The sequence below is a fragment of the Salmo salar genome, chromosome 20 (genome assembly GCF_965601325.2).
Source record: "Salmo salar chromosome 20, fSalSal1, whole genome shotgun sequence".
Classification (NCBI taxonomy): domain Eukaryota; kingdom Metazoa; phylum Chordata; class Actinopteri; order Salmoniformes; family Salmonidae; genus Salmo; species Salmo salar.
The window spans coordinates 94,895,891-94,923,635 of NC_138310.1; the positions used below are offsets into that span (position 1 = coordinate 94,895,891).

Sequence of the window (27,745 nt, forward strand, 5' to 3'; positions counted from 1 at the left end):
ACCTGTCAGCCTCCAGTACAGCACTCTATTACAAGCTTTGGAGAAAGTGCCCCCAATACCACCCCTCACCTCTTTCTACTGGACGTTGCTCTTGAAGATAGATTCCAGAGAAGGAAATGAATTGACCACTTGAAACTTCCATTGACTTTCACTTTGTACAAGTATTGTTTGTGGTAACTACCAAGGCACTCTGACATTCATATGGAAGGTATCCTCACATAGCGATGGTGTTCATGAGAACGGGCTTCTGTCATCTCCACCCTGAGAAAAGAAATAACATACCACACTGGAGCAATGCAACAAGCGTTCCTGTACAAATACGCACGCGCTGCAGACGTGAACCGCTACTTCCTGAGAGAAAATGTACCGTTTTCTGACAGAAGAGTTGAGCAAACGATGATGAACAGGGCCTACTTGATGAGAGAGTATCCTTGTTCTTCCTTGTTGGTAATGACCCAGACCTGATCATGGATTTAATGAATAGCAAACCACAATCCTCATTCCAGCCCTTTCAGGATGAAGTACAGACATATTTTAACGAATACACGGCTCATGTCAACGATCGCAGACATGCAGAGTACTTATTTGTACTTACCTTTTGCCATATCAGTTGAGAACATGCGTGACACAGTGGAAAATGCGGCTTCCACCAGAAACTAAAATCCCATCAATACAGTGGTTAAGACTGCAGTTTATACACCCAAGAATCCATGGTCCATGTCTGCTCTCCAGTACACTGGAAGGCTTGACCTTATCACCCAAGGTCCAGTATTGGGTGATCCTTATCACCCAAGGTCCAGTCTTGGGTGATCCTTATCACCCAAGGTCCAGTCTTGGGTGATCCTTATCACCCAAGGTCCAGTCTTGGGTGATAAGGGACATCAAGACTCAAAAGTTTGTTGCAGTACAGTGGAACTACATTTAAAAAACAGTTTGCCTGCATGTGGCAGAAGGACGGTGAAATGTTATGTGTGGATGATAAGGCAATCCTTCCTGTCGGAGAACCTGGCCAGCCTATAGGGACCTGTAACAGAGGCAGACATCCCAAGCATTGCTCCTGTGAACGGGACAGTTCTAGCAGCTACCGGCCATGATTACCACATCAGTGGACTTGGTACCATCTTGTCATGTTGATCCAAGACATCTCAGCATCTCCATCGAGTTCATTCTACGATGGGAAAGTTCATGTCACTGTCAAGGACAAGGTTTTCCAGGCATCCAGCACCCTTCGACATCCAGCACCCTTCGACATCCAGCCATCCAGCACCCTTCGACATACAGTTGAAAATCTCAGCATCCTCAGATTAGAGAACTACAGTGAAGATGATGTCTCTCTCGACAAGTCAATCTTGATCATTCAAATCTGATGGTGGGCCAGACGACAGAACCACCTATGCCTCTGTTCAGGCATACCACACACACTCCTGTTTGTTCAACTGGACGTTGACATGCTTATGGCCTGTAGAACTTCGCCAGGTGACAGCTGGGCCACCCCTGCCGAGAGAGTTAATTCCCTTCTAAACTTAGCGCTTCAGGGAACAGCCCTAACTACAGAGAAGATGGAAATATCAAATGAGAAGCGTGTGAAGAAGTGTAGCACGATGACTCGCCTACGTGAAACAGCCACCAAACAACCAGACCTGAAAGAGGCTTTTGAAAAGAGTATTTATCCTGTTGCAGCTCTTGTGATTGGCCGGTTCGAGCACCTGAAGTGGAAAGAAACACAGGTAGAAGTACATGAGCCTGCAACACTGGAAGAAATTGCCAATATTGCACAACAATTCAACATCATTGATATAGAAGTTGACATGATGCATGACCTCGGCAGAAAAGGCCTTGACAAAGAACAGTACAAGCAATTCCAGGACAGACGACATTTCAAGATGTTACAATACATGGTACAGATCAAGAAATGTGAGGGAGAAGATCCATGCTGGTCCTGCTTAATGAATCCTCCATGCTGGTCCTGCTGAATGAATCCTCCATGCTGGTCCTGCTGAATGAATCCTCCATGCTGGTCCTGCTGAATGAATCCTCCATGCTGGTCCTGCTTAATGAATCATCCATGCTGGTCCTGCTGAATGAATCCTCCATGCTGGTCCTGCTTAATGAATCCTCCATGCTGGTCCTGCTGAATGAATCCTCCATGCTGGTCCTGCTGAATGAATCCTCCATGCTGGTCCTGCTTAATGAATCCTCCATGCTGGTACTGCTGAATGAATCCTCCATGCTGGTCCTGCTGAATGAATCCTCCATGCTGGTACTGCTTAATGAATCCTCCATGCTGGTCCTGCTGAATGAATCCTCCATGCTGGTCCTGCATAATGAATCCTCCATGCTGGTCCTGCTGAATGAATCCTCCATGCTGGTCCTGCTGAATGAATCCTCCATGCTGGTCCTGCTGAATGAATCCTCCATGCTGGTCCTGCTGAATGAATCCTCCATGCTGGTCCTGCTGAATGAATCCTCCATGCTGGTCCTGCTGAATGAATCCTCCATGCTGGTCCTGCTGAATGAATCCTCCATGCTGGTCCTGCTGAATGAATCCTCCATGCTGGTCCTGCTGAATGAATCCTCCATGCTGGTCCTGCTGAATGAATCCTCCATGCTGGTCCTGCTGAATGAATCCTCCATGCTGGTCCTGCTTAATGAATCCTCCATGCTGGTACTGCTGAATGAATCCTCCATGCTGGTCCTGCTGAATGAATCCTCCATGCTGGTCCTGCTTAATGAATCCTCCATGCTGGTCCTGCTGAATGAATCCTCCATGCTGGTCCTGCTGAATGAATCCTCCATGCTGGTCCTGCTGAATGAATCCTCCATGCTGGTCCTGCTGAATGAATCCTCCATGCTGGTCCTGCTGAATGAATCCTCCATGCTGGTCCTGCTTAATGAATCCTCCATGCTGGTCCTGCTTAATGAATCCTCCATGCTGGTCCTGCTTAATGAATCCTCCATGCTGGTCCTGCTGAATGAATCCTCCATGCTGGTACTGCTTAATGAATCCTCCATGCTGGTCCTGCTGAATGAATCCTCCATGCTGGTCCTGCTTAATGAATCCTCCATGCTGGTCCTGCTTAATGAATCCTCCATGCTGGTCCTGCTGAATGAATCCTCCATGCTGGTACTGCTTAATGAATCCTCCATGCTGGTACTGCTTAATGAATCCTTCACACTTGCCAGAAGAACAATTTATGAAATGAAGGTTTGTGCCTGATCCAACATTGACAGCAGACAGACGTGAGTACCAGACATGTGATGATCTGTACAGCTTGGACACCATTGATAAGGATGGGCCTCCTCTGAAACCACCTATAGAAAATGTTAAGAGGGGTGCTGCCGTGGTCAGTGCAAAGGTCAGAGCGACCATCAACTGTGTTTAATCAGTGAAACTAAGGTGTTTGTTTGCCAAAAGCAAGCTGTCTAAAGAAGAACAGAAAGCAGTCCAACACATTCGGGATGAGAACATTTGTGCCCAGTGTGTAAGCAAGAAGGAAAGCAGTTCATTACGAGAGCTCCAATAAATCTTAAACAAACGAACATCCTAGAGCCAGAATAAACAACAAATTAAAGGACAAAACAGACCGTGCTGTTGAACAGTAAGAAGCAGCAGGTGATTGTGCTATTGCCTCTGATCACAGAACATTGGCCGTCATTTTCATTTCCAGATGATTCTTCATATTGAATCGTTATTGTTTGTTGACACCCAGCAGGTGATCTACTGCACAAGGCCACCTTTAGTTATGGTGTCTTGTGAAGCTGTTCTTGATATTTATCAGAGATTTTTTATTTATTTTTTTAAATCAAGAATAAAGAAACTGTCACAAGTTATACTTCCCATTGTTTCATTTATCATGGTTATAACAACATTGTAACATCTTAAATAAAAATAGGGTAGGTTTTCTCGTGGAATAATATAACTCTTGAAGCTTACATTAGGTCTAGAACCTGCAGAAGTGTCTAGGACAAAGTGGTAAAGTACTGTTATTGTCACGATTGTCGTAAGGAGTGGACCAAAACACAGCGGGAAAATGTAGACTCATCTTCTTTTTATTTGAAGAAGGAAAAACAAAATAAACCCGTGTACAAAACAAACGACTCCAAACAGTCCCGTCAGGTGCAACAAACACTAAACCAGGAAATAACTACCCACAAACCCCCATCGAACAAACACCCTTATAAATAGGACCTTCAATCAGAGGCAACGAGAAGAAGCTGCCTCCAATTGAAGGTCAACACAATAAACACCACCTAGAAATAGACCAACTAGAAATAACATAGAAATACACTAACATAGAACATAACCCAACCAACCCCGAACCACACTAAACAAACACCCCCTGCCACGCCCTGACCAAAATACAATAACAAACAGCCCCTTTACTGGTCAGGATGTGACAGTACCCCCCCCCCCCTCCAAAGGTTCAGACCCCGGATGCACCTTAAACAGCAAAACATGTAAAAAAAATTATAAAGCCAAACACAAAATAATCCCCTAACTAAAGGGAGGGTGCAATAACACTACAATAAGAAACAGCCCCTTTACTGGTCAGGATGTGACAGTTATTCCTTAATAACCACTTAATTATTATTATTATTATTATTAGGACATTTTTCTTTTCTTTTTTTCACTCGCTTACCTCACTTTTCTGGGGGGAAAATTCGTGAATCAATTTTGTCTGGCCTTAGCACTTGCACTATGAAACTGCCCTTACAATGCCTATTTGTTTGTAAATATACATTTGCTATTTATTGTACATTTTTAGATGCTATATGTTTTATGACTGCCGGAAGATGAATTGTCTCTTTGAGGATATTAAAGTTTTCTGAATCGGAATATCAATATTTGCACGTTTCCACCGCCGTTTCTCACATTATAAAGGATCTGTCTACATTTATAAAATTGTACCGAAACGTCCTGTTTCCATCACAGCTGTCGTGATGTTTTATAAACTACTGTGAATGGAAACGTGGTTAGAGACAGTTGGACCTGCATAACGTACTTCATAGACCTGTATAATGTACTTCATAGACCTGTATAATGTACTTCATAGACCTGTATAATGTACTTCATAGACCTGCATAACGTACTTCATAGACCTGTATAATGTACTTCATAGACCTGTATAATATACTTCATAGACCTGCATAACGTACTTCATAGACCTGCATAACGTACTTCATAGACCTGCATAATGTACTTCATAGACCTGTATAATGTACTTCATAGACCTGTATAATGTACTTCATAGACCTGCATAACGTACTTCATAGACCTGTATAATGTACTTCATAGACCTGTATAATGTACTTCATAGACCTGCATAACGTACTTCATAGACCTGTATAATGTACTTCATAGACCTGTATAATGTACTTCATAGACCTGTATAATATACTTCATAGACCTGCATAACGTACTTCATAGACCTGTATAATGTACTTCATAGACCTGTATAATATACTTCATAGACCTGCATAACGTACTTCATAGACCTGCATAACGTACTTCATAGACCTGCATAATGTACTTCATAGACCTGTATAATGTACTTCATAGACCTGTATAATGTACTTCATAGACCTGCATAACGTACTTCATAGACCTGTATAATGTACTTCATAGACCTGTATAATGTACTTCATAGACCTGCATAACGTACTTCATAGACCTGTATAATGTACTTCATAGACCTGTATAATGTACTTCATAGACCTGCATAACGTACTTCATAGACCTGTATAATGTACTTCATAGACCTGTATAATGTACTTCATAGACCTGCATAACGTACTTCATAGACCTGTATAATGTACTTCATAGACCTGTATAATGTAGGAATAACCATCACTGACATCCACATCTGGTCCCTCACTCCACACTTACCTTCAACTGCCCTCATTTCATGTCCTACCGCTTTGTTAACTTGACAATGCCTCCTTTCCTCACACGATCACAATGTCTGTGTCCCAAATGGCACACTAATTCCTATATAGTGCAATACTTTAAAAAAAAAATGACTTGGTGAAAAGTAGAGCACTATATAGTGAATAGGGTTCCATTTCAGACGCAGCCCAGTCTTTATCCCCACTACTCTTCAGAGAGAGCCAAAGGTGCTCCCTCGGCTGACAAACATTCCACGCTAATATAGTGGGAACATGGAGGGAGATTGATGAAGGGAAAGCAGATGTTCCTGAACATCCCTGCATGGCCTTATGGGGGATTGGATGGAGACTGAAAGTTAATAATCATTACTCCTCTCTATGGAGACCACGACCTCATAATCATTCATTCCGCTGCAGACATAAAAACGCAGGCACACCACACACTAACTAAAAACAAAACAAAAACACAGTCTGCAAACAACAATACAGCCTAACAGATGTCAACAAACATTTAACAGCTTCCAATAATGTTGTCGTAAGAAGTCTGTCGCTTGTTAAAGCAGGTGATCAGAAACATCACTAACTACCATTTGATAGGACATAGTCTGGTATGAGACGGTACCAAATATTACCATGTCACTTTTCACTAAATAACAGCTAAATATCAACCGAAACTAACTAATGTATAAACCAAATCCCCACCGATCTATTACACAGTAAACAAACGAGGGGGGAAAAAAACAACAACTGAACATTGAACCATAATAAATAATCATTGATTAGGTTCATCTAACGCTTTTCCAATGCTCGAAGCATTTAACGTAGTAAGAAGAGGATATATCGCAGCAACTGTTTTGATATGCGATTAAGCCATACAGAATGGCAGAACCATACATTACGTTTGGATTGACATTCCTACGCAATCTGTTGTGAGGTTATTCTTAGGTACTGTATGTTGCTGTGACCTCGAGTAGTGGATATCAGATCGCCGTATTCTCCATTACAGTACATCTTCCCGTGGGAAAAGGAGCTTTTTCACTCCTCATTCATAATGAGTGGGAATGACTGTAAACTAACGCTCATTAACCACACATTACACAAGATCGCACATGTAGGGAGGTACATATACTCCTTAGCCAAACTAATCCCTTACATGCTTAGTAAACCAAAAGCGCGTCGTTCATCAACTACACTTTAATGAAGTTGAAATATCAGACAAGAATTCCCCCAGCAACGGTGAGAGGGATCTAATGAATGACACATAGAACCCTCTACATGATTATCAGTCTCCATTCCTCTCCATCACACTGGGGTTTCTGGACTGTAGTTTGACAGTGTAAAGCCATCTGGGAGCAGCCAGAGCCAAAACTGTAATTTAGAGATAGGGTGGTTCTGAGAGAATGCTGCTGACAACCGCGTCGGGACACTGAGGCAAATCATACTCTTATCAAACCACTTTTTTTTAATATATTTCAATGTCTCAATAAACTTTAGAGTAGAGTAAAAAGTCAGGATGTACAGTGGGGCAAAAAAGTATTTAGTCAGCCACCAATTGTGCAAGTTCTCCCACTTAAAAAGATGAGAGAGGCCTGTAATTTTCATCATATGTACACGTCAACTATGACAGACAAAATGAGAAAAGAAAATCCAGAAAATCACATTGTAGGATTTTTAATGAATTTATTTGCAAATTATGGTGGAAAATAAGTATTTGGTCACCTACAAACAAGCAAGATTTCTGGCTCTCACAGACCTGTAACTTCTTCTTTAAGAGGCTCCTCTGTCCTCCACTCGTTACCTGTATTAATGACACCTGTTTGAACTTGTTATCAGTATAAAAGACACCTGTCCACAACCTCAAACAGCCACCCTCCAAACTCCACTATGGCCAAGACCAAAGAGCTGTCAAAGGACACCAGAAACAAAATTGTAGACCTGCACCAGGCTGGGAAGACTGAATCTGCAATAGGTAAGCAGCTTGGTTTGAAGAAATCAACTGTGGGAGCAATTATTAGGAAATGGAAGACATACAAGACCACTGATAATCTCCCTCGATCTGGCGCTCCACGCAAGATCTCACCCCGTGGGGTCAAAATGATCACAAGAACGGTGAGCAAAAATCCCAGAACCACACGGGGGGACCTAGTGAATGACCTGCAGAGAGCTGGGACCAAAGTAACAAAGCCTACCATCAGCAAGGGCATTGAAGATGAAACGTGGCTGGGTCTTTCAGCATGACAATGATCCCAAACCCACGGCCCGGGCAACGAAGGAGTGGCTTCGTAAGAAGCATTTCAAGGTCCTGGAGTGGCCTAGCCAGTCTCCAGATCTCAACCCCATAGAAAATCTTTGGAGGGAGTTGAAAGTCCGTGTTGCCCAGCGACAGCCCCAAAACATCACTGCTCTAGAGGAGATCTGCATGGAGGAATGGGCCAAAATACCAACAACAGTGTGTGAAAACCTTGTGAAGACTTACAGAAAACGTTTGACCTGTGTCATTGCCAACAAAGGGTATGTAACAAAGTATTCAGATAAACTTTTGTTATTGACCAAATACTTATTTTCCACCATAATTTGCAAATAAATTCATAAAAAATCCTACAATGTGATTTTCTGGATTTTTTTCTTCTCATTTTGTCTGTCATAGTTGAAGTGTACCTATGATGAAAATTACAGGCCTCTCTCATCTTTTTAAGTGGGAGAACTTCCACAATTGGTGGCTGACTAAATACTTTTTTGCCCCACTGTAGGTACCAGTAGCTTCAGGCCGTAGGTACCAGTGGCTTCAGGCCGTAGGTACCAGTGGCTTCAGGCCGTAGGTACCAGTGGCTTCAGGCCGTAGGTACCAGTGGCTTCAGGCCGTAGTTACCAGTGGCTTCAGGATGTGGATACCAGTGGCTTCAGGATGTGGATACCAGTGGCTTCAGGCCGTGGATACCAGTGGCTTCAGGCCGTAGGTACCAGTGGCTTCAGGCCGTAGGTACCAGTGGCTTCAGGCCGTAGGTACCAGTGGCTTCAGGATGTGGGTACCAGTGGCTTCAGGCCGTAGGTACCAGTGGCTTCAGGCCGTAGGTACCAGTGGCTTCAGGCCGTAGGTACCAGTGGCTTTAGGCCGTAGTTACCAGTAGCTTCAGGCCGTAGATACCAGTAGCTTCAGGATGTAGGTATGTATGTTTGCTTTCTTGTCACTTTAAGACCTGTGCACTTAACTCACAATTATACCTCCTGTTAACATGAATTAATGATTTAGGTGAGTTGTACCCACTTATCTCAACTAAGAATAGAGGTGATAGAGATAATCACCTTACAGTGGCTTGTGAAAGTATTCACCCACTTGCCGTTTTTCCGATTTTGTTGCATTACAACCTGTAATTTAAATTGATTTCATGTAATGGGAAAAAAATTGTCCAAATTGGTGAAGTGAAATGAAAAAAATGACTTGTTTAAAAAAATTCCTAAAAAATACAAAAGTGAAAAGTGGTGCATGCATGTGTTCACCCCTTTTGCCATGAAGCCCCTAAATAAGATCTGGTGCAACCAATTACCTTCAGAAGTCACATAATTAGTTCAATAAAATGTAGCTTTTTGGGCATCAAGGAAAACACTATGTCTGGCGCAAACCCAACACCTCTCATCACCCCGAGGATACCATCCATTTTTCATCAGCAGGGACTGGGAAACTGGTCAGAATTGAAGGAATGATGGATGGTGCTAAATACAGAGAAATTCTTGAGGGAAACCTGTTTCAGTCTTCCAGAGATTTGAGACTGGGACGGAGGTTCACCTTCCAGCAGGACAATGATCCTAAGCATACTGCTAAAGAAACACTCGAGTGGCTTAAGGGGAAACATTTAAATGTCTTGAAATGGCCTAGTCAAAGCCCAGACCTCAATCCAATTGAGAATCTGCGGTATGACTTAAAGATTGCTGTACACCAGCAGGAACCCATCCAACTTGAAGGAGCTGGAGCAGTTTTGCCTTGAAGAATGGGGAAAAAATCCCAGTGGCTAGATGTGCCAAGCATATAGAGACATACCCCAAGAGACTTGCAGCTGTAATTGCTGCAAAAGGTGGCTCTACAAAGTATTGACTTTGGGGGGGTGAATAGTTAACCACACTCAAGTTCTGTTGTTTGTCTTATTTCTTGTTTGTTTCACAATAACAAATATTTTGCATCTTCAAAGTGGTAGGCATGTTGTGTAAATCAAATGACACAAACCCCCCAAAATCAATTTCAATTCCAGGTTGTAAGGCAACAAAATAGGAAAAATGCCAGGGGGTGAATATTTTCGCAAGCCACTGTATATGCAGATAATACAGTCTTATACTCAGCTGGCCCCTTCCCGGATTTTGTGTTAAACGCTCTACAACAAAGCTTTCTTAGTGTCCAACAAGCTTTCTCTGCCCTTAACCTTGTTCTGAACACCTCCAAAACAAAGGTCATGTGGTTAGAAGAATGCCCCTTTCCCCACAGGTGTGATTACTACCTCTGAGGGTGTAGAGCTTCAGGTAGTCACCTCATACAAGTACTTGAGAGTATGGCTAGACAGTACACTGTCCTTCTCTCAGCACATATCAAAGCTGCAGGCTAAAGTTAAATCTAGACTTGGTTTCCTCTATCTTAATCGCTCCTCTTTCACCCCAGCTGCCAAACTAACCCTGATTCAGATGAACATCTTACCCATGCTAGATTTGGAGACATCATTTATAGATCGGCAGGTAAGGGTGCTCTCGAGCAGCTAGATGTTCTTTACCATTCGGCCATCAGATTTGCCACCAATGCTCCTTATAGGACACATCACCGCACTTTATACTGTTCATCTCTGTATACCTGTCGCAAGAACCACTGGTTGATGCTTATTTGTAAAACCCTCTTAGGCCTCACTCCTCCCTATCTGAGATATCTACTGCAGCCCTCATCCTCCACATACAGCACCCATTCTGCCAGTCACATTCTGTTAAAGGTCCCCAAAGCACACACATCCCTGGGTCGCTCCTCTTTTCAGTTCGCTGCAGCTAGCGACTGGAACGAGCTACAACAAGCACTCAAACTGGACAGTTTTATCTCCATCTCTTCATTCAAAGACTCAATCATGGACACTCTTACTGACAGTTGTGGCTGCTTTGTGTGATGTATTGTTGTCTCTTCCTTCTTTCCCTTTGTGCTCTTGTCTGTGCCCAATAATGTTTGTACCATATTTTGTGCTGCTACCATGTTGTTGCCATGTGGTGTTGCTACCATGTTGTTGTCATGTGGTGTTTCTACCATGTTGTGTTGTCATGTTGCTACCATGCTGTGTTGTCATGTGTCGCTGCTGTGTTGTTGTCTTAGGTCAATAATGTTCGTACCATGTTTTGTGCAGCTACTATGTTGTGCTGCTGCCATGTTGTGCTGCTGCCATGTTGTGTTGTTGTCGTAGGTCTCTCTTTATGTAGAGTTGTGTTTCTTGTCGTGATGTGTGTTTTGTCCTATATTTTTATTTAATACATTTTTAATCCCAGGCCCCCGTCCCCGCAGGAGGTCTTTTTCCTTTTGGTAGGCCGTCATTGTAAATAAGAATTTATTCTTAACTGACTTGCCTAGTTAAATTAAGGTTAAATCAAAAAATTACAAATGAGCTAACTGATTGCACCCACATTTTCTAGGGATTCATAGAACTGATTGCATTTACATTTTATAGGGATTCATAGAACTGATTGCATTTACATTTTATAGGGATTCATAGAATATAATATTATATATATTATATATATTATATAATATAATATTATATAAATTAATATTAAATATTAAAATATTAAATAAATACAGAACCTAACAGCTGATTTGGATGCAACTTTTTTTCTAACAATGAGAATCCAAAGAAATCGTAAAAAGCCACGGACCCCCAACAACGAATATAAAGTATCAGTTCTCTATGTCTAACAAGTAGTATGGAGGTGCTTCTTGGAGTATTGTTTCCTCATCCTAAGTAATGTATTCTCGGTGAATGTGGTGATGTTTTTTCCCCCTGTTCAGAGAAATGAGCCATTGAAGTTATGTACAGTTGAAGTCTGAAGATAATATACACCTAAGCAAAATATATTTAAACTCAGTTTTTCACAGTTCCTGATATTTTATCCTAGTAAAAATTCCCTGTCTTAGGTCAGTTAGGATCATCACTTTATTTTAAGAATGTGAAATGTCAGAATAATAGTAGAGAGAATTATTTATTTCAGCTTTTATTTCTTTCATCACATTCCAAGTGGGTCAGAAGTGTACATACACTCAATTAGTATTTGGTAGCATTGCCTTTAAATTGTTTAATTGGGTCAAACGTTTTGGGTAGCCTTCCACAAGCTTCCCACAATAAGTTGGGTGGATTTTGGCCCATTCCTCCTGACAGAGCTGGTGTAACTGAGTCAGGTTTCTAGGCCTCCTTGCTCGCACACGCTGTTTCAGTTCTGCCCACAAATGTTCTATAGGATTGAGGTCAGGGCTTTGTGATGGCCACTCCAATACCTTGACTTTGTTGTCCTTAAGCCATTTTGCCACAACTTTGGAAGTATGCTTGGAGTCATTGTCCATTTGGAAGACCCATTTGCAACCAAGCTTTAACTTCCTGATTGATGTGTTGAGATGTTGCTTCAATATAGCCACATAATTTTCCTACCTCATGATGCCAGCTATTTTGTGAAGTGCACCAGTCCCTCCTGCAGCAAAGCACCCTCACAACATGATGCTGCCACCCCCGTGCTTCACGGTTGGGATGGTGTTCATCGGCTTGCAAGCCTCCCCCTTTTTCCTCCAAACATAATGATGGTCATTATGGCCAAACAGTTCTATTTTTGTTTCATCAGACCAGAGGACATTTCTCCAAAAAGTACGATCTTTGACCCCATGTGCAGTTGCAAACCGTAGTCTGGCTTTTTTATGGCGGTTTTGCTGCAGTGGCTTCTTCCTTGCTGAGGGGCCTTTCAGGTTATGTCGATATAGGACTCGTTTTACTGTGGATATAGATACATTTGTACCTGTTTCCTCCAGCATCTTCACAAGGTAATTTGCTGTTGTTCTGGGAAGGATTTGCACTTTTCGCACCAAAGTACATTCATCTCTAGGAGGCAGAATGCATCTCCTTCCTGAGCGGTATGACGGCTGTGTGGTCCCATGGTGTTTATACTTGCGTACTATTGTTTGTACAGATGAACGTGGTACCTTCAGGCGTTTGAAAATTGCTCCCAAGGATGAACCAGACTTGTGGAGGTCTACAATTTTTCTTTCTGAGGTCTTGGCTGATTTCTTTTGATTTTCCCATGATGTCAAGCAAAGAGGCACTGAGTTTGAAGGTAGGCCTTGAAATACATCCACAGATACACCTCCAATTGACTCAAATGATGTAAATTAGCCTGTCAGAAACTTCTAAAGCCATGACATAATTTTCTGGAATTTTCCAAGCTGTTTAAAGGCACAGTCAACTTAGTGTATGTAAACAGGGCTGTAGTGGAGCAGGTTGAGAGCTTCAAATTCCTTGGTGTCCACATCAACAACAAACTAGAATGGTCCAAACACACCAAGACAGTCATGAAGAGGGCACGACAAAGCCTATTCCCTTCAGGAAACTAAAAAGATTTGGCATGGGTCCTGAGATCCTCAATAGGTTCTACAGCTGCATCATCGAGAGCATCCTGACTGGTTGCATCACTGCCTGGTACAGCAATTGCTCGGCCTCCGACCACAAGGCACTACAGAGGGTAGTGCGTACGGCCCAGTATATTACTGGGGCAAAGCTGCCTGCCATCCAGGACCTCTACACCATGCGGTGTCAGAGGAAGGCCCTAAAAATTGTTAAAGACCCCAGCCACCCCCAGTCATAAACTGTTCTCTCTACTACAGCATGGCAAGCGGTACCGGAATGCCAAGTCTAGGTCCAAAAGACATCTCAACAGTTTTACCCCCAAGCCATAAAACTCCTGAACAGGTAACCAAATGGTTACCCAGACTATTTGCATTGTGCCCCCCCCAACCCCTCTTTTTACGCTACTGCTACTCTCTGTTCATCATATATGCATAGTCACTTTAACCATATCTACATGTACATACTACCTCAATAAGCCTGACTAACTGGTGTCTGTATATAGCCTTGCTACTCTTATTTTCAAATGTCTTTTTACTGTTGTTTTATTTCTTTACTTACCTACACACACACACACACACACACACACACATATACCTTTGTTTTGCACTATTGGTTAGAGCCAGTAAGTAAGCATTTCACTGTAAGGTCTACTACACCTGTTGTATTCGGCGCACGTGACAAATAAAACTTTGATTTGATACAGTGTATTATAAGTGAAATAATCTGTCTGTAAACAATTGTTGGAAAAATTACTTGTGTCATGCACAAAGTAGATGTCCTAACCGACTTGCCAAAACCATAGGTTTGTTAAAAAGACATTTGTGGATTGGTTGAAAAACGAGTTTTAATGACTCCAACCTAAAGTGGACGTAAACTTCCGACTTCAACTGTTTACTGTATGTCCCATCCTACATTCTGACATTACCATGTTTTGACCACTAGATGGCGAGGGTTCCGTCGGTGACTTTTTACCGTTTCTTTGGATTCCACGTCTTACTCATTGTTAGAAGAAAAAAAACGTTTAGTCCAAATCAGATGTTGGGTCCTATATTTATTGGATATTATATATGAATCCTCTAAATTCAAATGGCCAATTTGGGTGCAATCAAATTAGCTTCATCTAAGAGATCAAATTATATTTCAACAAAATAATGTTGCAGGAATGCTAATCTGCTATCTGTTTCTAACTACAGAAATGATTTCAGAAACAATTTTGAGATGGCTGGTGTCATGACTTGCTGAAAACTAGTTTGCTAGGACAGTGTTGTTGTGGAGTGTGGTTGAAGTTGGACAGGGTGGTTTAAGACTATGAGTAGAGGTTAAAACAGGCCTTTACCTCCCATGAGATTACCAGTTCATGCCTGCGACCATTCCCTCCACTGACGTTAGCTGGGGCCACCGAGGGGACTGCAAGACAGAACAAAAACACATATATTAATTATGCGAGAAATAGTGGTGTAAACGCCTTTATGAGCAAATATGAATATAATAACCGTCAAAGCAAAGTAAACTTGTAGTCACTTGATGATATGCTGTGTGGTCCTCCCACTACGTCTCAGGAAACCATGCAGTTTATGAGACTACACATGAAATAAGTTGCGATTAACTTCACAGGGTGGTGAAAGTGAACTGGGATCTTGATGCTCCTTTACAATAAATACCCTTATTCTGCTGACATGTTGATCGACGATTGGCTGCCGTTTGACACACACAACAAAAACCATAAATAACTATATGGGAGGTTAGACAAAAAACTATAAAAAACATTTTCAAACATTTCCACAAACATGAATGACATCACACTTGCTCTTTTTTTTTGTCTATGTATGTTTTTGTTTGTTGTCAAAAACAAAACAGCACAAAAAAAAGTCTAATTAAATATTACAAAAAAAGAAAAGAGAGGAACATGGCAGAGATGTTTTGCAGCACAAGTTGGGCCTGTTATTTAAAATCACCTGATACAGATGGCTACATTATACAATACATCACCAGCAGTATGTGGACACCCCTTCATACACTATATATACAGCAGTATGTGGACACCCCTTCATCCACTATATATACAGCAGTATGTGGACACCCCTTCATCCACTATATATACAGCAGTATGTGGACACCCCTTCATCCACTATATATACAGCAGTATGTGGACACCCCTTCATACACTATATATAAAGCAGTATGTGGACACCCCTTCATCCACTATATATACAGCAGTATGTGGACACCCCTTCATACACTATATATAAAGCAATATTTGGACACCCCTTCATATACTATATATACAGCAGTATGTGGACACCTCTTCATCCACTATATATACAGCAGTATGTGGACACCCCTTCATCCACTATATATACAGCAGTATGTGGACACCCCTTCATATACTATATATACAGCAGTATGTGGACACCCCTTCATCCACTATATATACAGAAGTATGTGGACACCCCTTCATATACTATATATACAGCAGTATGTGGACACCCCTTCATCCACTATATATACAGCAGTATGTGGACACCCCTTCATACACTATATATAAAGCAATATTTGGACACCCCTTCATATACTATATATACAGCAGTATGTGGACACCTCTTCATCCACTATATATACAGCAGTATGTGGACACCCCTTCATCCACTATATATACAGCAGTATGTGGACACCCCTTCATATACTATATATACAGCAGTATGTGGACACCCCTTCATCCACTATATATACAGAAGTATGTGGACACCCCTTCATATACTATATATACAGCAGTATGTGGACACCCCTTCATCCACTATATATACAGCAGTATGTGGACACCCCTTCATACACTATATATACAGCAGTATGTGGACACCCCTTCATACACTATATATACAGCAGTATTTGGACACCCCTTCATATACTATATATACAGCAGTATGAGGACACCCCTTCATATACAGCAGTACGAGGACACCCCTTCATCCACTATATATACAGCAGTATGAGGACACCCCTTCATCCACTATATATATACAGCAGTATGAGGACACCCCTTCATATACAGCAGTATGAGGACACCCCTTCATTCACTACAGCAGTATGTGGACACCCCTTCATACACTACAGCAGTATGTGGACACCCCTTCATACACTATATATACAGCAGTATGAGGACACCCCTTCATCCACTATATATATACAGCAGTATGTGGACACCCCTTAATTCACTATATATACAGCAGTATGTGGACACCCCTTCATACACTATATATACAGCAGTATGTGGACACCCCTTCATCCACTATATATACAGCAGTATGTGGACACCCCTTCATCCACTATATATACAGCAGTATGTGGACACCCCTTCATACACTATATATACAGCAGTATGTGGACACCCCTTCAAAATATACTATATATACAGCAGTATGTGGAAACCCCTTCATACACTATATATACAGCAGTATGTGGACACCCCTTCATCCACTATATATACAGCAGTATGTGGACACCCCTTCATCCACTATATATACAGCAGTATGTGGACACCCCTTCATACACTATATATACAGCAGTATGTGGACACCCCTTCAAAATATACTATATATACAGCAGTATGTGGAAACCCCTTCATACACTATATATATACAGCAGTATGTGGACACCCCTTCAAAATATACTATATATACAGCAGTATGTGGACACCCCTTCATACACTATATATACAGCAGTATGTGGACACCCCTTCAAATGAGTAGATTTGGCTTTTTCAGGCACACCCATTGCTGACAGGCATATCAAATCAAGCACACAGCCATGCCATCGCCATAGACAAATATTGGCACTAGAATGGCCCGTACTGAAGATCTCAGTGACTTTCAACGTTTCAATCAAGTCAGTTAGTCAAACTGACTTTCAACGCCACCTTTCCAATAAGTCAGCTAGTCAAATTTTCGGCCCTGCTAGAGCTGCCCTGGTCAACTGTTATTTTGAAGTGGAAATGTCTTGGAGCAACAACGGCTCAGCCGCGAAGTGGTAGGCCACAGAAGCTCACAGAACGGGATCGCCGAGTGCTGAAGCACGTAGCGTAAAAAACATCTGTCCTCGGTTGCAACACTCACTACCGAGTTCCAAACTGCCTCTGGAAACAACGTCAGCACAACAACTGTTTGTCGGGAGCTTCATGACATGGGATTCCATGTTCAAGCAGCAGCACACAAGCCTAAGATCACCATGCGCAATGCCAAGCGTCGGCTGGAGTGGTGTAAATCTCGCCGCCATTGACCTCTGGAGCAGTGGAAACGCGTTCTCTGGAGTGACGAACCACGCTTCATCATCTGGCAGTCCGACGGATGGGTTTCATGCATAGTGCCAACTGTAAAGTTTGGTGGAGGAATAATGGTCTGGGGCTATTTTTCATGGTTCGGGCCCCTTAGTTCAAGTGAAGGGAAATCTTAACGCAACAGCATACAATCAAATCAATCAAAAGTATTTATAAAGCCCTTCTTACATCAACTGATGTCACAATGTGCTGTACAGAAACCCAGCCTAAAACCCCAAACAGCAAGCAATGCACTGACATTCTAGACCATTCTGTGCTTCCCACTTTGTGGCAACAGTTCAGGGAAGGCCCTTTCCTGTTTCAGCATGACAATGCCCCCGTGCACAAAGCGAGGTCCATACAAACATGGTTTGTCGAGATCAGTGTGGAAGAACTTGACTGGTCTGCACAGAGCACTGAACTCAACCCCATCGAACACGTTTGGGATGAATTGGAACGCCGACAGCAAGCCAGGCCCTAATCGCCCAACATCAGTGTCCGACCTCACTAATACCCTTGTGGCTGAATCAAAGCAAGTCCCCTCAGCAATGTTTCAACATCTAGTGGAAAGCCTTCCCAGAAGAGTGGAGGCTATTATAGCAGCAAAGGTGGGACCAACTCCATATTAATGCCCATGATTTTGGAATGAGATGTTTGATGAGCAGGTGTCCACATACTTTTGGTCTGGTAGTGTATATTCTACATTGTTGTCAATATGTATGTAGCCTTCTTTAAGGGGATCATTAAGATACCGTTGAGAGTAAGACGGTAGTTTTAGTGGGAGTTAAGCTAAGTAGGAAACACACACAGACCGAGGAGTTACCTGCTTCTTTAGTCCGGACCCCCCTGGATGGGGTACTGGGGTCTCCTGTTCCAATAGCGTTACTGGCCACCACCCTGAACTCATAGTCCACCCAGGGGTTGAGCTCCACAGCCATGGCTGACTCCATGTCCCCTGTCACTGGCTCTGGGTCTGGAGAGGATGGAGGGAGGGAGAGATATAGATATACAGATTAGATATAGATATACAGAATAGATATATGGATACAGTTGAATTCGGAAGTTTACATACATCTTAGCCAAATACATTTAAACTCAGTTTTTCACAATTCCTGATATTTAATCCTAGTAAAAATTCCCTGTCTTAGGTCAGTTAGGAGCACCACTTTATTTTAAGAATGTGAAATGTCAGAATAATCGTAGAGAGAATGATTTATTTCAGCTTTTATTTCTTTCATCACATTCCCAGTGGGTCAGAAGTTTACATTCACTCAATTAGTATTTGGTAGCCTTGCCTTTAAATTGTTTAACTTGGGTCAAACGTTTTGGGTAGCCTTCCACAAGCTTCCCATAATAAGTTGGGTGAATTTTGGCCCATTCCTCCTGACAGAGCTGGTGTAACTGAGTCAGGTTTGTAGGCCTCCTTGCTCGCACACGCTTTTTCAGTTCTGCCCACGCATTTTCTATAGGATTGAGGTCAGGGCTTTGTGATGGCCACTCCAATACCTTGACTTTGTTGTCCTTAAGCCATTTTGCCACAACTTTGGAAGTATGCTTGGGGTCATTGTCCATGTGGAAGAGTCATTTGCGACCAAGCTTTAACTTCCTGACTGATGTCTTGAGATGTTGCTTCAATATATCCACATACTTTTCTTCCCTCATGATGCCATCTATTTTGTGAAGTGCCCCAGTCCCTCCTGCAGCAAAACACCCCCACAACATGATGCTGCCACCCCCGTGCTTCACAGTTGGGATGGTGTTCTTCGGCTTGCAAGCCTCTCCCTGTTAATTGTTTCAACAGACCACAGGACATTTCTCCAAAAAGTACGATCTTTGTTCCCATGTGCAGTTGCAAACCGTAGTCTGGCTTTTTTATGGCGGTTTTGGAGCAGTGGCTTCTTCCTTGCTGAGCGGCCTTTAAGGTTATGTCGATATAGGACTTGTTTTACTGTGGATATAGATACTTTTGTACCTGTTTCCTTCAGCATCTTCACCATTTCCTTTGCTGTTGTTCTGGGATTGATTTGCACTTTTCGCACCAAAGTACGTTAATTTCTAGGAGACAGAACGCGTCTCCTTCCTGAGCGGTATGACGGCTGCCTGGTCCCATGGTGTTTATACTTGTGTACTATTGTTTGTACAGATGAACGTGGTACCTTCAGGCATTTGGAAATTACTCCCAAAGGTGATCCAGACTTGTGGAGGTCTACAATTTGTTTTCCGAGGTCTTGGCTGATTTATTTTGATTTTCCCATGATGTCAAGCAAAGAGACACTGAGTTTGAAGGTAGGCCTTGAAATACATCCACAGGTACACCTCCAATTGACTCAAATGATGTAAATTAGCCTGTCAGAAACTTCTAAAGCCATGACATAATTTTCTGGAATTTTCCAAGCTGTTTAAAGGCACAGTCAACTTAGTGTATGTAAACTTCTGACCCACTGGAATTGTGATACAGTGAATTATAAGTGAAATAATTTGTCTGTAAACAAATTGTAAACAATTGTTGGAAAAATTCCTTGTGTCATGCACAAGGTAGATGTCCTAACCGACTTGCCAAAACTATAGTTTGTTAATTGTGGAGTGGTGGAAAAACGAGTTTTAATGACTCCAACCTAAGTGTATGTAAACTTCTGACTTCAACTGTACATATCTAGATGGAGAGATGAGAGAGAGAGAGACACAGAGACAGAGAGACGGAGAGAAAGAGAGACGGAGAGAAAGAGAGATGGAGAGAAAGAGAGATGGAGAGAAAGAGATGGAGAGAGATAGATAGAGAGACAGAAACACAGTTAGACCCAACCAATTCATGAGAAAACAGAAAGATAGTTCATTCCAATGTGTCAAGTAACTAACAAAAAAACTGAGCAAACTAGAATGCTATTTGGCCCTAAACATAGAGTACACTGTGGCAGAATACCTGACCACTGTGACTGACCCACGATTAAGGAAAGCTTTGACTATGTACAGACTAAGTGAGCTTAGCCTTGCTATTAAGAAAGGCCGTCGTAGGCAGACCTGGCTCTCAAGAGAAGACAGGCTATGTGCAACACTGCCCACAAAATGAGGTGGAAACTGAGCTGCACTTCCTAACCTCCTGCCAAATGTATGACCATATTAGAGACACATATTTCCCTCAGATTATACAGACCCACAAAGAATTTCAAAACAAATCCAATCTACTGGGTGAAATACCACAGTGTGCCATCACAGCAGCTATATTTGTGACCTGTTGCAACAAGAAAAGGGCAACCAGTGAAGAACAAACAGAAGTCTGTAATACCAACAAGTTTTAAGCAGACCACCATAGTCCCTGTGCCCAAGAACACTAAGGTAACCTGCCTAAACAACTACCGACCTGTAGCACTCACATCTGTAGCCATGAAGTGCTTTGAAAGGCTGGTCATGGCTCACATCAACACCATTATCCCAGAAACCCTAGACCCACTCCAATTTGCATACCGCCAAAACAGATCCACAGATGATGCAATCTATATTGCACTCCACACTGCCCTTTCACACCTGGACAAAAGGAACACCTATGTGAGAATGCTATTCATTGACTACAGCTCAGCGTTCAAAGCTCATCAATAAGCTATGGACGCTGGGACTAAACACCTCCCTCTACAACTGGATCCTGGACTTCCTGACGGGCCGCCCCCCCAGGTGGTGAGGGTAGGTAGCTGATCCTGAACACTGGAGCTCCTCAGGGGTGCGTGCTCAGTCCCCTCCTGTACTCCCTGTTCACTCATGACTGCACGGCCAGGCACGACTCCAACGCCATCATTAAATTTGCCGATGACACAACAGTGGTAGGCCTGATCACCGACAACGATGAGACAGCCTATAGGGAGGAGGTCAGAGACCTGGCCGTGTGGTGCCAGGACAACAACATGTTGTTGGGGAAACAGAGGGTTAAATACACAACATGTAATGATGGAATTGAAACCAGATGTGTGGGAAGACAAGACAAAACAAATGGAAAATGAAAAGTGGATCGAGGATGGCTAGAAGACCGGCAACGCCGACCGCCGCCCGAACAAGGAGAGGGACCAACTTCGGTGGAAGTCGTGACAAGAACACTGTCTATACCACAGCACTACATTAGGCAGAACACTGTCTATACCACAGCACTACATTAGGCAGAACACTGTCTATACCACAGCACTACATTAGGCAGAACACTGTCTATACCACAAATCTACATTAGGCAGCAGAACACGTCTGGCTGGGTTATATGGCAGGCCTGGCTGGGTTATATGGCACGTCAGGCTGGGTTATATGGCACGCCTGGCTGGGTTATATGGCATATCTGTCTGGGTTATATGGCATATCTGTCTGGGTTATTTGGCATGTCTGTCTGGGTTATATGGCACGTCTGGCTGGGTTATATGGCAGGCCTGGCTGGGTTATATGGCAGGCCTGGCTGGGTTATATGGCAGGCCTGGCTGGGTTACATGGCAGGCCTGGCTGGGTTATATGGCACGCCTGGCTGGGTTATATGGCACGTCAGGCTGGGTTACATGGCAGGCCTGGCTGGGTTATATGGCAGGCCTGGCTGAGTTACATGGCAGGCCTGGCTGGGTTAAATGGAATAGGGTGCTATTTGGAATGCAACCTACGTACAGTAACCTTTAACAAATAATGTACGACCAGGCTGTCTATGCCTTCTGCCTCTACCATTCCACATATGTCCCACTAGCCTGTCTATCTCTTCTGCCTCTACCATTCCACATATGTCCCACCAGCCTGTCTATGCCGACTGACTCTACCACTCCCCATATGTTCAGCTCACTGGAGTGACAGATATTCCACATCTAGCTAGAGGATAATTGGCTGGGTTGGCCCCTTCGGAGTAGCCAGCCATAAATCCAGTTGGTCAATGTTGGACCAATTATCCATAAGATAGTAAAAAAAAAGAGTGGCTAAAAGAGCATATCGTCGCTGTCTGATGAAAATCCATTATCTTCTACACAGAAACTTTCCAGGAAATAGAAAACAGATTTTCCTGATGAACATAAACTCAGCAAATAAAGAAACGTCCTCTCACTGTCAACTGCGTTTATTTTCAGCAAACTTAACATGGGTAAACATTTGAATGAACATAACAAGATTCAACAACTGAGACATAAACTGAACAAGTTCCACAGACATGTGACTAACAGGAATGGAATCATGTGTCCCTGAACAAAGGGGGGGGGGACAAAATTAAAACGTAACAGTCAGTATCTGGTGTGGCCACCAGCTGCATTAAGTACTGCAGTGCATCTCCTCCTCATGAACTGCACCAGATTTTCCAGTTCTTGCTGTGAGATGTTACCCCAGTCTTCCACCAAGGCACCTGCAAGTTCCCGGACATTTCTGGGGGGAATGGCCCTAGCCCTCACCCTCCGATCCAACAGGTCCCAGACGTGCTCAATGGGATTGAGATCCGGGCTCTTTGCTGGCCATGGCAGAACACAGACATTCCTGTATTGCAGGAAATCACACACAGAACGAGCAGTATGGCTGGTGGCATTGTCGTGCTGGAGGTCATGTCAGGATGCGTGAGCAGGAAGGGTACCACATGAGGGAGGAGGATGTCTTCCCTGTAACGCACAGTGTCGAGATTGCCTGCAATGACAACAAGCTCAGTCCGATGATGCTGTGACACACGGCCCCAGACCATGACGGACCCTCCACCTCCAAATCGATCACGCTCCAGAGTACATGCCTCGGTGTAATGCTCACTCCTTCGACGATAAACACAAATCCGACCATCACCCCATGTAAGACAAAACCGTGACTCGTCAGTGAAGAGCACTTTTTGCCAGTCCTGTCTGGTCCAGCGAAGGTGGGTTTGTGCCCGTAGGCGACGTTGTTACCGGTGATGTCTGGTGAGGACCTGCCTTACAACAGGCCTACAAGCCCTCAGTCCAGCCTCTATCAGCCTATTGCGGACAGTCTGAGCACTGATGGAGGGATTGTGCATTCCTGGTATAACTCGGGCAGCTGTTGTTGCCACCCTGTACCTGTCCCACAGGTGTGATGTTCGGATGTACCGATCCTGTGCAGGTGTTGTTACACGTGGTCTGCCACTGCGAGGATGATCAGCTGTCCATCCTGTCTCCCTGTAGCGCTGTCTTAGGCATCTCACAGTACGGACATTGCAATTTATTGCCCTGGCCACAACTGCAGTCCTCATGCCTCCTTGCAACATGGCTAAGGCATGTTCACGCAGATGAGCAGGGACCCTGGGCATCTTTCTTTTGGTGTTTTTCAGAGTCACTAGAAAGGCCACTTTAGTGTCCTAAGTTTTCATAACTGTGACCTTAATTGCCTACGGTCTGTAAGCTGTTAGTGTCTTAACGACCGTTCCACATGTGCATGTTCATTAATTGTTTATGGTTCATTGAACAGCATGGGAAACAGTGTTCAAACCCTTTACAATGAAGATCTGTGAAGTTATTTGGATTTTTACGAATTATCTTTAAAAAATAGGGTCCTGAAAAAGGGACGTTTCTTTCTTTGCTGAGTTTACAATTACATCTTGGTACATTTAATGTAACCTCTAACATTAAATGTACTACCAGCCTATCTACTTCCTCCCATTCCCCATGTCTTCAGATCACTGCCCAGAACTACTGTCTCTCTGTTATTATCAAGTCTCCCATTCCCCATGTCTTCAGATCACTGCCCAGAACTACTGTCTCTCTGTTCTTATCATTATCATATCGTATCCAAGATGGCGTAGCAGTCAGACGTCTTTGTCTTTGTCCTGTCGTGTCCCTTGTATATATCTTTTTACATATTTTTCTTCGCATATCTTTTAAAAATATTTTCCTAAACCTCAACTTCTAAATACTCTCCTGCAACCCGCCTCACCCAATGTGGCGTGGATCTGTTTTTTATCTAAAGTATTTCTATTTACTTCGGATCTGGAATCCCTCAACTGAAGCAAGCCAGCTAACTACCTACCAGCTATCAGTTAGAAAACCACTGCTAGCGGTCATCAGCTAGCCTTTAGCTCGGAAAGCTCTCGCCAGTTCGAACAACGTGACTCAAACCAGAGCATAACGGACATATATATATACAAAATAAAAATAAAAAATATTTATATATATATATATATATATATATATATTTTTTTTTTCTTCTCCCATATCCCCGGATTCCTACCGCAAACTCTGAACATTTTCATCTGGATCTTCGCAACTAGCTAACCACAATCCCAGGTGACTACTCCTGGCTAGCGTTTCCATCCTGGAGCAAGCACCAAGTAGCCTGAAGCTACTCGGCCAGGGCTCCTGGGCTACCACCGAAGCCCACTCCTGGGCTACAATATCCAGACCCCTTCTACTGCCGGTACGGGGCACGGAACCCCGCCGATCCTCTACGACTGGAATACCGACATAATCTGCCCAAGGATTCCAACAGGCCCCTCAGGTGCGACGTCCGCTGAAGGCCCATTCTGCTAACCGCGGCCTGCTAGCTACCTAGAGCTACTTGGAAGCCTACTAATTCCACGACTGGTCTATCGACGCCACCGCACGAAGAGGCAAAAACAGACTTACCCCCATCGTGACGTCCCCCAAAGGCTAACTTGCTAGCCCCGGTCTGCTAACTGCTAGCTTGCTTGCCCCGGTCTGCTAACTGCTAGCTTGCCTGCCCCGGTCTGCTAACTGCTAGCCCCTGTCTGCTAACTGCTTACTTGCTAACCCGGTCTGCTAACTGCTAGCTTGCCAGCCCCGGTCTGCTAACTGCTAGCTTGTTTAGCCCCGGGCCTACTAACTGTTAGCTTGTTAGCATTGGCCTGCTAACTGCCTGAATCGCTGTGTCCCCAGTCAGCCCAACCACTGACTGGACCCATATGTTCACTTGGCTTTGCATGCCTCTCTCTAATATCAATATGCCTCGTCCATTACTGTCCTGGTTAGTGATTACTGTCTTATTACACTGTAGAGCCTCTAGCCCTGCTCAATATGCCTTAACCAACCATGTGCCATAGGGCTCTGGTCAAAAGTAGTGCACTATATAGGGAATAGGGTGCTATATGGCTCTGGTCTAAAGTAGTGCACTATGTAGGGAATAGGGTGCTATAGGGCTCTGGTCAAAAGTAGTGCACTATGTAGGGAATAGGGTGCTATAGGGCTTTGGTCTAAAGTAGTGCACTATATGTAGGGAATAGGGTGCCATAGGTCTCTGGTCTAAAGTAGTGCACTATATAGGGAATAGGGTGCCATAGGGCTCTGGTCAAAAGTAGTGCACTATATAGGGAATAGGGTGCCATAGGTCTCTGGTCTAAAGTAGTGCACTATATAGGACATAGGGTGTCATTTGGGGCGACGACCATTGTGAATCATTCTACATCTATGGACATGATTCATTATGGAGCTTTAAACTTCTCTATTATTCCTATCCTCTTTAGGCACGCAGCAGCAGCAGCGGTACAGATTATACCTACTGAGTCGACAGTATATCCTCTGACATTAACCGATCATTATAGATAGGTATTACTGTCAAGATATGAGAAAATGAAGCCATTTAAATAGTAACAGCTCACTAAAAATCCTGTGGTTTTCTCTCTGCCACCTCAGGAATTAGCTTTGACCTTAAAAAGATACAGGTTCATTTTCTGGTAACCTTTTTGACATAATTCTGAGTGTAATTTAAACCACTGACATTTCATTTTGAGCTGAACATATTTTTTTTATTAAAGTTCTGTTGAACAACAGCCAAGTTTTAAACAGAACATAAGAGTTAGAAGGAAGACATAAGAGTTCAACTAGATTCAGGGTGGCCCTGACTGGAGAAACTCAACTGAAGGACGAGAGGTGTTGAGTAAGCTCTTTGTCGTCTAACAGATGCCTGCACATCCTGCAGTTATTCTCCAGTCAGGGCCACACTGAATCTACTTTTGGAGGCAATACATCCTCTATGCAACTCAACATCGCTGGCCTCCATATTGGGTTTCCTCAAAGTGATACATCCTCTATGCAACTCAACATCTCTGGCCTCCATATTGGTTTCCTCAAAGTGATACATCCTCTATGCAACTCAACATCTCTGGCCTCCATATTGGTTTCCTCAAAGTGATACATCCTCTATGCAACTCAACATCGCTGGCCTCCATATTGGGTTTCCTCAAAGTGATACATCCTCTATGCAACTCAACATCTCTGGCCTCCATATTGGTTTCCTCAAAGTGATACATCTTCTATGCAACTCAACATCGCTGGCCTCCATATTGGTTTCCTCAAAGTGATACATCCTCTATGCAACTCAACATCTCTGGCCTCCATATTTGTTTCCTCAAAGTGATACATCTTCTATGCAACTCAACATCGCTGGCCTCCATATTGGTTTCCTCAAAGTGATACATCTTCTATGCAACTCAACATCGCTGGCCTCCATATTGGTTTCCTCAAAGTGATACATCTTCTATGCAACTCAACATCGCTGGCCTCCATATTGGTTTCCTCAAAGTGATACATCCTCTATGCAACTCAACATCTCTGGCCTCCATATTGGTTTCCTCAAAGTTAATCATCTTCTATGCAACTCAACATCGCTGGCGTAAAACAAACAGGACAGCATCCATACCTGTTCTGAGGGTCTGCCAGCCCAGGGAGAAGGGGCTCCGGGCCTGGAGATTGTAACTGCTGATGGGGCTGTGGTTGTCCACCCCTCCACTCCACGACAGTGTGGCTGTAGTGTCCGTGATCTCCTCTACTATCACCACACCAGGGGGTCCCGGGGGGCCTAGAGAGAGAGAGAGAGAGAGAGAGACAGAGAGAGAGAGACAGAGAGAGACAGAGAGAGACAGAGAGACAGAGAGAGAGACAGAGAGAGAGAGAGAGAGAGAGAGAGACAGAGAGAGAGAGACAGAGAGAGACAGAGAGAGACAGAGAGACAGAGAGAGAGACAGAGAGAGAGAGAGAGAGAGAGAGAGAGA

General features: G+C 43.4%; 1 protein-coding gene across 1 annotated transcript in view; it reads right to left on the bottom strand.

The window, feature by feature from the left end:
- LOC106581589 (contactin-5) overlaps nt 1-27,745 on the bottom strand; it is a 483,973-nt gene that overhangs the window by 77,261 nt on the left and 378,967 nt on the right. Inside the window, exons 16-18 of the mRNA XM_082966829.1 lie at nt 27,394-27,552; nt 18,635-18,784; nt 14,839-14,909 (exon numbers count right to left, since the gene is read on the bottom strand). Of these exons, the coding sequence (XP_082822955.1) occupies nt 14,839-14,909; nt 18,635-18,784; nt 27,394-27,552 (380 nt within the window). The remainder of the gene's footprint in view (nt 1-14,838; nt 14,910-18,634; nt 18,785-27,393; nt 27,553-27,745) is intronic.